Here is a 12,343-nt window from a genome sequence, read left to right as displayed (position 1 = left end):
ACACTGAGAGAGGCAGGAGCGGGCCCAGCCCCGCCTGCAGGGAGGGGGCTCTGACTGCCCCATGCACTCTCTCGCTACAGCGTCTCCTCTCTGCCACCTACAGCCAGTTAAGGTAGGTATCTGCTCCAAGACAGGGAAGACACAGCCCACCATCCCCCAGGTGAGTATAATATCCCAGCCTGTCTGTGAACGCTTCTCCTTCATCAACCACACATAGCTCCTCTTCCTAGCCGCCCCCCCGCAATTGCGTCCTCACAACTGGGGGAGGGGGCGGGACAGTAGTCCATCCTTTCAACTTCTCAGATGTTTACAGTACCACCAAGAGCTGGGGAGGAGATGGGGGAGGGGGGCAGATGCTTGCATGCATGTGCACAAGAGACATTCTCATAGGTGCAAGTGCAAAAGCCCTTTTTTTCCTCTACTTGTACTCTTCAAGTGAACTATTAGAATGTTTACTCGTGATGTCTCAGACAATAAGTCGCAGCATTCTATCCACATCCTAGTGATCTGGCAGTACGGCATGCTAGGACCACTGGCTTTGCTTCCTATTAAAAATGAAAGTGGCTGCGATCTCCTTTTTTTTTTTTTTTTTATAACAGATGTAGCCTTTGTGCTACTGGCAGTTCACCAACAGATTCAGTTGGGTGCACATAAACTTTTAAGGGCTAGTAATATGGAGTAGTCAGTGAGGCTTATGCCTTTCATCAGAAGATCTGAGTGTTTTAGAAAGGTGGGTATTATCCCCATTTTACATTGAGGGTAAAGTAGGTTTATCAAAGCCTTTGAATGAATTACAAAGTCAAAAATAGTACATAGGAGTCCTGATTTCTATTCCCTGCTAAAAAGATCTCTTATGTTGATATTATAAAACCAATCCAGGGCAAGTAACTTCAAAGAATTTTAGATGAGTTTGGTCATAGCAGGCTGGGGTCAGGAATTAAAACTTACTAAAAATATCAGTAGCTTTTTATTATTTATAAAGTATTTAATAGTTTTAACTTAATTTGTTCTTCCACTTCCCTTCATACTGTATTCAAAGTTTTAAATGAAGTTAGATTAAAAGTTTTACTTATTTTTATTTAAAAGGTCTTAGGCTTATCAAACAGAAAGGAAGGAAACTGGAAAGAATTCGCATCTTGTTCATTTTCTTCATGGCTTAGGCTTAATATTACAGAATTGAGAACGTGTTCAGTAACGAATTGTCCCTTCCTTCATGCCCTGAATTTGAAGGAAGTGAAGCAGCTCTGACCTAGACACACAGGCTACAGGCATTCCTTTTTTAATTATGGATAGGGTGACCAGACAGCAAGTGTGAAAAATCGGTACGGGGCTCGGGGGTAATAAGAGCCTATATAAGAAAAAGACCCAAAAATCAGGACTGTCCCAATAAAATCAGGACATCTGGTTGCTCTAATTATGGAAGTTATCCTAGTTTCTACTTACACACTGTATAATTAGACACTAACACCTGTGTACATTCCCAAATTGAGAAATAAGCTCTATCCTGTAGGAGAGTCATCAGCTAATAAAATTTAGGAGATTAAGTTTAAAAATTTAATCTAATTCCTCAGTTTATTTTATACTTTCCCAAATTATGCAGCTGTGTTTTTAAAGATTGTTAGTCTCTCAATTGCATGGTTTTTGTCAGATGAAGACATTACAAGTTCTTTAACAACCTTATTTTTAATCTTAATTTCTTATGTAAACATTTAAATATGTTTCTAGTGAAACAGCCTTTAACAGTATATATGTGTTCACTTAAAATTAGAAGTATTTTTGAAAGGTGACCCAAAAGGCTTTTGATCTGCCAAGATCAAAATTGGGGTACTTATTTTCTTGGTATGGTTGATAGAATTAGTAATATAAAGTAGTGTAAGGAATGCAGTTCCCTGGCACATTTAAGTTTTAGTGGCATTCCTAACGGTTTCTCCTGCAGATGAGTGAAAAAGGAAATTATTTTTATCTAATTGTTTAAAATGTCTCCGGTCTTATTAAGTCTACATAATATGTTAATTATTTCTATTTCTTTTTGGTGCACTATTAACATTCTTAATATGAATTTTCTGGTAAGAAATTGCTTGTGTGAATATGTTAACTAAATTGTCGAAAACTTTCTGGGCAAATTGCTCTGAACCATTCAGCATTCATGATAGGTTTCAGAGTAACAGCCATGTTAGTCTGTATTCGCAAAAAGAAAAGGAGTACTTGTGGCACCTTAGAGACTAACCAATTTATTTGAGCATAAGCTTTCGTGAGCTGTAGCTCACGAAAGCTTATGCTCAAATAAATTGGTTAGTCTCTAAGGTGCCACAAGTACTCCTTTTCATTCAGCATTCAGTTTCTTTACTCGGTTTATGACCAGAAAATTTTAAACAGGACAAGTTCAAGCAGGTTAGGAACTATGCAACTCAAAGCAATACCATCAATTTAAAATCTACTGTAAAAACTACAGTTAGCCCTGAATCACCTCCCAGATTTTATTTGTTCTCATCCCTTGTTGCTCTGAGAGAGTCCTGTGCAAACAGGAGAGACTACATGCAGAGGAAACAGTGAAACTTAAGGCTTGTCTACACCATATAAGTTGTACCACTTTATACTGGTATAATTAAAACAATACAAACCCCATAGTGTGGATCAAGTTATACCCATATAAAGGGGCTTATACTGGTACAACTTATTCTTGTACAGGAAGGGGAATAAACTATATGATATGAGACACCTTTATACTGGTAAAACTACATTCACAATATGGGGTTGTACTTGTATAACTATTTTGGTTAAAAAAATTATACCCTTAGGCTGAAATAATTATACCAGCACAAAAACTGGGTAGGCCACGCCTTGCAGTACATAGAGTGCTATCAAAAACACCACTTTTTCTCCCACTTTTCCCCTCTAATTTTTCATTTTTAATATTCAGTTTTAATTGTAACAATAATAGCTTTAAAAAATTTTAGATGGAAGTTTGGTACATATTTTTAATTTTACATTGTCCCTCTAAGATCGGATTCTAGAGTGTTCTGTCAACACATCTTTAACTAACTTCACTAATTGTATTTTATTCCTTATACAAAGTCACCTGAAGAAAGTACTGTTTTGAAGGGCAGCAGTGTCTTAGGCTTGGTCTACATTACTAATTTATGTTGGTATAACTATGTCGCTCAGGGCTGTGGAAATTCCGCACCCCAGAGTGATCAACACCAATGAGCGATGTAGTTATACCGACCTAACCCCCAATGTATATAGCTGTATGTTGACAGGAGGGCTTATCCCGTCAACATAGCTGCAGCCTCTCAGGAAGGTGTAGTACTTGGCATAGGTAGTGTCTTCATTAAGTGCTTTGGTGGCACAGCTGCACCAGTGTAAGTGTAATCAAGCCCTTATTTTTTTATTTTTCTGAAATTACATTTAACCTGAATGGCTAATTACTTTAACAGGTCTTTATATAATTATTAATCCATTGGTACCTGATTTCAACAAATAAAACAGTATTGTTTAATTAGACATTTTAAAAAGTAAAAAGTTGTTTATAAAGCTTTGTAATTCATTGATATATTAGAAATGCAGTCACAAAATTAGAGGACCGTGTCTTTAGTCATTTTATTAGGGAATAAAATTCTTCTCTTATTGGTGGCTGTTTAAAAGAATACTGCCAAGTATATCAATGTTTGATCAACCTTTAAAACTTGGTGATGAATGAGTTTTGAACTCTTTTTTTTTAAAGACTATTGCATATACATTTTTTTAAAAATCCCCTTATGTAAGGTGTGTATGTGGTTCTTTTGCTGAACCAACCAGTAGAGGGAGTTCAAGTTACTTAAACTATTTCCAGAGCTGCCAGGACACTAACAATGAAAATTATACTTATTTATGCACCAGAATTCAAATTAAAGACAGTGAATACAATTTCCATCACAGTTCTGTACTGCTCTGAAGAGTGACTGTAAAAATTGCACCATAGTCATGAGCTCTATCTACTCCTCCTGTTCAGACTTACATATGTTGTCTTAAATGATAAAAAGGTATTTTTACTACTTTTTGCTTCAATTAACACTTTGGAACTAATACAGTTAAGTGAGAGTAAGTTGAATTCTGCTTATTCTTGTGCACCATAAGAAGAATTGTTTGCTTAGTTCCAAGCTTAATTAAAGGCAATGGAACTACACATGTCAGCCTTTGATTTTAAGACCATCAGTTTTGGACAGGTGTAACTGAGGGCCTAATTTGTCCTCCTGAACACCTATTTGTGAGTCCGCATGAGAAGAAAAGTTCAAAGTTTGCATTCAAAGTTGTTCACAGGGCTAGCAGTGTAAAATAAAATATTGTTTTAGAGAGAAACTGAGCAAATTTGCTCTGGAAGTCAGTGAGACAATGTGTGACCCCAGAAAGCTTTTTGAAATCTGACCTCAGAGCAGAATCACACTTTAAAAACACAGGAGAAAATAGGGCAAACCAAGTTGCATGAGATCTTTGTTAGAAATCTGTGGTATCTTTATGAGAATTGTACATTTCTGTAAAGCACTTAGACCCAGATCCTGAGTTGCAGCACACAGCTCAAGTATACTATTCTGGAGATGAACTTATGCAATTTGCAGTATTTCAGTCTCTCTCTTTCTATACAGTTTAGTTATTTGGCATATGTATAGTATCCGGTTTGGAATTCTGTTTGTTTTTGGGTTTTGTTTTTTTTTTGTGGGGGAGCGTACTAAACTCTGAAAATCACTCTCTAAACATGCATATTTGTAAAGGACTGCAAGTTCTGGAAACCTCTGAATAGTTAAGATTAGCTTCAGATAGTCATCTTTCAAGTTACTTTTCTCCCCAGTGTAACTTTTTAAAGATGTATATCTGTCTTTACCAATTTTCCACTGTTAGTCAAAAACCTTTCCCAACAGACAAATGCTAATATTTTAATTTCTTTGCTGAATCTGGATTCCTGGTGTACTTCAACACTGGAGTTTTCTGAGCTATTATATTCTGGAAAGTACCATGGTAGAGAAATGTGTTGCTTTTTTACTTTAAGAAATAAGTCTAGTGTCCATTAAAGACACTAGAATGATAGTATTGGAAACAGGAATGTTCTATTTATGTATAGAACAGATAGATAGAGCAGAGGCAGTGCAGGCATCCCATAGGACATGCCTGCTGTTCCTCTAAATCTATTGTACCTGCTGTATCACAAACAATCTTGGACATAGCCCACTGAGCTATCAATTATCCTGTGCATTATTGCTTAATAATGCCAGTGAGGACTGCCAAGCCAAAAACCAAAGGCTTTATGCTTTCAAATTGCTTCTGATACTGAGAAATCCAATTGTACAATTCAACAGTTCTGTTATTTTACTCCTGTAAATTAGTCACCTAACATTCTACTTGCCCAGTTACCTGTGGAAAAGGTAGGCAAGTAAATCTTGTGCTTGAAAATAAAAACCAAAGTATGTCTAAATTGAGTGTGAAATGTACAAAATAAGTACAATGAAGGTAACTCATTGCATATTTTATCTGCAACTTGTTCTAATATAATTTTACTTTCCTGTTGAGAAGATACCAGTAAGCTTTTTCCAAGAACTGATGCACAGTGGGATCTACTGCAGCAGCCAAAAAACTGAATTCATTCACTAGATAACAGTGATTCCCAAAGTGCATTTTTTTATGTTATCATTTAGATTGACTGTTCACATAGGTGAAAACAACTGCTAACTTTATTATTAAAATATGATTTACTGTTTTGGTGTTACCAATGTTGCATTGAACAGACATAACTGCAAATATTGCTAATATTTGCACCTCTGTTTGACCTCTATTTTATGACTGTTCAGGTGGATGATAGTTAGTGGTTCTACTTCAATGATATCTAGTCTCTTAATATAAAGATATCCAGTCTGTTAAAAATCAAAGCAGTAAGCCATTCTTATCAAATATAACTTGTATTTATAAGAGTGATCTGCAAGTCTTCTGTCCAAAACAACATTTGTAACATGGTTTGTTGAAGTAATTTCCTTGCTGTCAGACATCTGTCTCGGAGCCTAACTGAAAATGTTCAGGGTCAGTAACCTAATTTATTTATGGTCACCTTATTAACTTAGGGTAAGCTCATCTTTCTGTGTCCATCTCTTTCTAGAATTGCTCCCTCTTGTACCCACATCAGATTAGACTCTTACATTTAGAGCCTGTCACTGATCTTCAATCACGCTTCAAACGAGCTCTTTCCTAAGTTTCCATTTTCTTCCTTTTCTCCATCCTGGTACAACAAGGGACCATTGCCATTGGTTCACTATTAAATACATAGCCATTTGACCCCGGGTCAGCCTTGTTCCCTTATACTTGTTACCAGGATATATGTAACTAAATGTGATGGGAGCTTTCTTACTTTGTTTTTAAGAGGGTTTCCATCTGTTGCGGCAGATCTCTGAAACTCTTTAAATATATAAACGTTAATTTTAAAAGGATGAAAGAGGGGTAAGTTTTCAAGTAAACCAGACTTAAGAATACTATTCATATACCTTTTCTAAAGTAGGTAGCTAGAATACTTTTATTACAATAATATAGTTAAGATGTTATTTTTATTTGAAGCCCCTGTTTTCAGACCCAAATAACTTTCTGGAAAAAATTAGTCTGAGCTTGAAGTTTTAATGCTTGTTCTCATTTCAAAAGTGAGACACTTGCCTTTTGTTTAGAAAAACAGGTAAAATTCTATGTGCTTTGAGGTGGTAGTGCATTTGGGGGAGGGGATGGGCACAAAATGTTTCCATGCGTAGAAAAAAGTTTAAGACTTATTTAAATATTTGCATAACTCAAATGGCTTTTTTAAAGATATCAAATCTTTATGTATATAGTCATATGGAATGTTTGCAAGTCTGAAAAATTAGAGAAATAAAGATAATGACTAAAAAAGTACTGTGTATGCGCAATATGTCACTTATTGATTTAGGTGTGCACAAATGTATAATCTTAAAGGCTTTTCTGTTAGAACAATAAACCTGTGGGCACTATAAAACCCAGGAAATTTGAATTTAGACAGTGGGGCCATGAGAGGCTTTCAAAGATGTGTAGCCATTCTGATGCAAATTTAAAGGTGAGATTTGACTTGTATTCCTCACACACACCTTTTTAAGATGCTGACAGCAGATCAGCATATATGCTCTTCCTTCCAGAGGTTGGAAAATTACATGTGCAATGAGACTGTATTTTAATTAATTGTGCGTGGACTATCTCCTATTTGACAGTTAGCTGTTCCTTTCACACTTGTTCCTGCATTTTCTTAACACTTTTGGTTCTTCCTCTTACCTCCCGAGTACTACTTTGGGACTTCTCCAGTATTCCTTTGAGTCCCTATGGTTCCATCCTTGATTCCTTTATCATCTGCCTCCATAGCTTCTTTCTGCATGTCTCAATCAATCACATAGATTCAGCTGTCACTTCTATCCTGATGATTTCTAGATATACTTCTGTCTCTAACCTTTCATTATTTCTCTAGTCAAGCATTGCTGCATTTTTCTAATAACTCCTCTTGGATTGTCAGCTGCTTCCAGCTCAGTTTCTCCAAGAATTTGCTTTTTCACTCAAGCCTTTGTTTCCATTGTTGTTGACAAAACCACCATTTTCCTGTCACCCTGTCTCTAGTCTTGATATCATCTTTGACTTCTAATACCTTCTGCCCTATATCTAGGCTCACAGACTTCCGCTGAGGCAATTTCCCCTCCACCCTAAAATATTAAAATATTTATTCATGTCTCCACTATTGTAACTATCATTTCTCTGGCCTCCCACAACTTCTTAACTCTCCCCATTTCTCCAAAACTCTACTACTAGAAACTTCCTCTTTGATAGCTCTAACCACATCTTCTTTTCCTCCTTCTCCATCCCCTGTTCCTTCACTGGATTCTTCTTGTATTCCAGAACAAGTTCAGATTTCTTCCCTTCATAGCTCTGCACCGTCCTATGCTTTATTTCATCCTAACCCTCTGTTGTTCTCTACAGATCTTTTATCTTTTCCTTCTCTGGTGTGCCCCATACACTACTCTTAAAGGTAACCTGTAAAGGGAGAATTGTACCCTTTGTTTCTTCTGATAGATAAAGAGTATCTGAAAGTTTGTTGTCTTCCTTCTGCTTATTTTATACCTGTTAGAAATTTCAGAATATTGAGACATTGGTTTTGGTGAGTTTCCTTGGGAGGACTCAGAACTGGAATGGAGAGTTTTTCACATGCTTAATTGAGAGAAGGGGGGTGTAGAAAATTTGCCATTGTCCATCTAGCCCAGTGTCCTGTCTTCAAACAGTCGCCAATGCCAGATGCTTCAGAGGGAATGAACAGAAAAGAGCAATTATCTAGTTATCCATCCTCTGCCATCGAGTCCCAGCTTCTGGCAGTCAGAGATTTTAGCGATGTCTGGTTAAATCTCTGACCATTTTGGCTAATAGCCATTGATGGACTGATCCTCTGTGAACCTAGCTAGTTCTTTTCTTAGCCTGTGGCATCCATGATATCCCATGGCAACAAATTCCACAGGTTGACCATGCGTTGTGTAAAGATTTTTTTACATTTGTTTTAAACCTGCTGCCTATTAATTTCATACAGTAGAACCTCAGAGTCACAGACACCTTGGGAATGGAGGTTGATTGTAATTCTGAATAAGACATTATGGGATGCTCCTCAGGGCAGACTGCTTGGAGGGGGTCTCACATCTGAGCTTGAAAACTTCAGATGCTTTACTTCATACCTATAAGGGGCTACCCAGTGCATGGGGTGGAGACAGGCAGCTGGTTCTGGCCCCCTGGCTGCAAGGGTGATGAGCAAGGCACACTGTAGAACTGAGGTGTCAGTGGGCGTGGGGTGCAGGCTATCGCTTTTTAAAACTGAGCTGCTCCTCCAGAGCACACTGGGCAGGCATGAGCTTGAGTTTGGGCTCCAACAACAAACACTCCCAGGTAGGTTCCAGCAGGAGCTCAGGAAGTTTCTTTCCCAGGCTCAGACTGAGCATGCAAGCTTGTCCCTCTTGGCAGGGGAGAGGACTTCGTCCATGACTTACAGGAAAGCAGCAAGACTCCAGGGTTGCTCTTGCCAGCTGTGCCCCATGTGGCAAGGTGGGGATGGGGGACAGGCAGCCCAGATGTGCCTATCTTTAAGATGCAATATAGGCACAGTACAGTATTTCCTGGTTTGTTTGTGTGTTTGTTTGGTCTCCACTGCTGCCTGATTGCTTACTTCTGTTTTCACATGGGGTTCAGTTAACTGGTCAGTCTGTAACTGGTGTTTGTATCTTCGAGGTTCTACTGTAGTTTCTGTGTTATGTGAAGGGGAAAATAATACTACCCTATTCGCTTTCTGCACACCAGTCATGATTTTACTGACCTTTATCATATCCCCCCTTAGTTTTTTTTCTTTTCTAAGCTGATCAGTCCCAGTATTTTTGACCTCTCCTTGAATTTCTCTCTCTCACCTTTTTCCTGTTAGAACTACCCTTGCTCTACTTTTATGTACTCGTGATCCTGTTCTGCCAAATGACGATAAAATAACAAAAGGCGAAAATCCTTGAAGCTAATGAGACCTACGAAACATGCCTGTTTTGAATTATTGTTCTTCCTGTCCCCATCATCTGTTGTAATAACTCTTATGTTACCTCTAACTTAGAAGATGAGCTCCTGGGGCCAGCTAATGTGTTCTACTTCTTCTGAAGTGTCAGTCATACATTGTAAAATAAATGATAAAATGAGCGTGAAGTTAAGTGGTTTTCATTGAGAAATGCCCCTACTCAAACTCCATTTCTTCATTCATGAGGGGTGAATTAGGAAATAGTGGACAACATGTTTTTAAAACAGGACATGCTAAATCTGTTTCCATGTATTTATTTAAACCATTCTTTGCAAAGCAGGAAGACTCCTGTGATTTTAACAGTTGAGATACTGACCGAAAGCCTCACAGAATCCAAGTAGCTGTCGTGTCATCAAGCTACATCTTGAGTTGTCTGGGAGATACTCTGTCTGCAGGTGGCTTAAGAACTAGACGCCTTGGTACCACCCTGGGGTCAGCTTCAGTGCTGCTAATTGACTTGTTCGCCCCTCCAAATAAACACTTTTCACATTTTTCAATTTTAAATACCCAGAATTCTATGCAATTTGTTTTACCAACATAGCTTTTACGGTTTTTAATGAGAAAATCTGGATTCAGAGTTAGACACTGAGCTTTTCTACACCTGTATTAAATTGGCACACAGCTTTTCTGTGCCTGTTTTGCAAAACTTTTCCACATTGTAACACATCTGCACAAGGCTAAAAAGTATTAATTTCTTGTTACTCTTGTTTTGTAGATTAACGCCGTACTGTTTTGAAGGTGCCAGAAGTAGGTTGAATAAAGAATGCTTTGAGTAAGAATTTGACAGCAAACTAAACAATTTTGCAAAATTCCGTTTGTCCAAAGCAAGTAATTTTTCATTTTTTTTTAAACTTGGAAGTAAAATACCAAACTTTTCATTTTCATCAGTCATCTTGCAATAGGGCAGCTGAATAGATTTTTCTACCTCGGTTGTTGAATTTTGCAACCATTTTGCAAGCTGGGTAAGAAGAATGAAAACAATGGCTGATTGGCAATGGTATTTTCTTTTCCTCCTACCCTTAAAAATGTGTGCCCTGTTACACAGAGATTGAAAAGTTAAAGCTTTTAAAATGCATTTTAATCCCTTATGAGAACATACGGAACTAGAAGGATAAACAGTGTATATTACCTTATAACGCTTGGACTGCAAGATAACTTGATTTTTAATCTAAACACATTTTTCACAAACACACAAAAAGGGTTACCACTCTGCATCTGTTCTGGTATGGAATCATGTTGCATGTCATGCACTACTTAAGCTCTTTAGAATGCTCTGGAAATAGTAAATGCAACTGGACTATGTTCAAGGCATGGTTTAGGTGCTGTTATCTAGCAAAACTGGTTTTCAACGAATCAGTGCGCGCGCACACACATATCTAATGTTGAAGGTGTAAGTCCTTATTTTTATCTATATCAGTAACTTCAAAAATACAAAATATGGGCTTGGACCATTTCAGGTTAGCCCACTGCTTATGCTGCAACAATTTTTAATGATGAAAGGGATGGTTGTTAGGTTGATAGACCACAACTGACCTATTGTGCCAGTGAACTTATATGATAATTATATATTACATATGTAACTTGTTTAATGTAGTTTGGTTTTCCAAAATAATTGAAAGAAGGATTACTTGACAAATGTGGTCTTGGAGGAAGCTGAAGCTGTTTTGAACTTTATAATAAACTGCTGTATATGAACTATCTGTCAGTATTGGTGTCTCAGAAATTGCTGTGTCATTCTGTTCATTAGTACTGTTTATATTACTGTAGTTCCTAGAAGCCCTAATCTTGGGTTTTCATAGTTTTTCCTTCCCATGTTCACCCCATTTCCAGAAGACAGAGGGATCTGGGGGTTTTATTGTTTGTTTTTAATTTATCCTCTAATGCCATCTCAACATGAATAGGTAGGGTAAGTAGGTCCCTCATTGTCCCCTTTTTCACATAGGTGACCACAGAAGTGCCCATGTTCAGCCCTTCTTGGTTATTGCTTTGGGTGCTTTAGAAATGTGTGCAGAGGCTACCAATAAATAGGACACTATCGTGTACAGTGGAGTCCAGCAGAAAGTTTTTGATCAGTGACTAAAATCTCATTAAACTACCTTTTTAAATTTACTTATTGATATATTTGTGTGTAAATAACATTCTCCCTTGTAGTCAGACAGCAGTTTGTCTGATCCATTTAGTGATGCAACAGTCCAATATTTGCTCTTGATTAATTAAAAATAAAGATTAAATCTACTGTTGTCAATAAACAGATCTCTGTAACTAACTGGTAAATTCAGTGCAGCAGGAAGCTGAGGGTTAAATTTTCAATAAGTGCACAGGTGAGCATGCAGTAGAATGCTTCTGTGAAAATAATAGCTGTGGGTTAGGCAATTAGTCCAGTTAAAAATAAATACTGTTGCACATCTAACAACTCCTGTGTGTCCAATTCCACAAACAAACTCTCCAGTTTTCAAACTATTTAAAAATATATTTTGGCCTTACAGAACACTAATCAATATACTCTTTTAATGTACAATGGCCTTTATAAACAAAATGAAAATTCGTATCCGATGAAATCCAATTTTTCTAATGCTGAGATCAGTGTTGGTTACATTAAAATGTGAAAAGAAATTTTACAAATCACATTTTAACTCCCTACAAATATTTTGTTGTTTACAAGCCTTTACCTCTGAAATGCTTACTGTACACAAGTTTGTTTGTTTGTTTTTAAAAAAAGTCCTAACTCTCTTAACTGCCTGCAAAGGATAT

The 12,343-nt window shown here is 37.2% G+C and overlaps 1 protein-coding gene across 7 annotated transcripts in view; it reads left to right on the top strand.

Moving 5' to 3' along the window:
* The window catches only part of LOC140914913 (uncharacterized), a 31,940-nt gene that overhangs the window by 1,065 nt on the left and 18,532 nt on the right, over positions 1 to 12,343 (top strand). For 3 of the 7 annotated variants that reach the window (XM_073353933.1, XM_073353930.1, XM_073353931.1), the window contains exon 3: positions 10,308 to 10,364. The exons of 2 other annotated variants lie outside the window; for them this stretch is intronic. In XM_073353933.1, coding sequence (XP_073210034.1) covers positions 10,308 to 10,364 — 57 coding nt within the window. Of the gene's footprint in view, positions 1 to 5; positions 731 to 10,307; positions 10,365 to 10,388; positions 10,590 to 12,343 lie in introns of those variants that run through there. 2 more of the 7 variants (XM_073353934.1, XM_073353935.1) reach the window with 2 other exon arrangements.

This window comes from Lepidochelys kempii, chromosome 7 (assembly GCF_965140265.1).
Source record: "Lepidochelys kempii isolate rLepKem1 chromosome 7, rLepKem1.hap2, whole genome shotgun sequence".
NCBI lineage: Eukaryota > Metazoa > Chordata > Testudines > Cheloniidae > Lepidochelys > Lepidochelys kempii.
The sequence above is the reverse complement of the archived record's forward strand: the minus strand, read 5'-3'. Positions and strand labels throughout refer to the sequence as shown.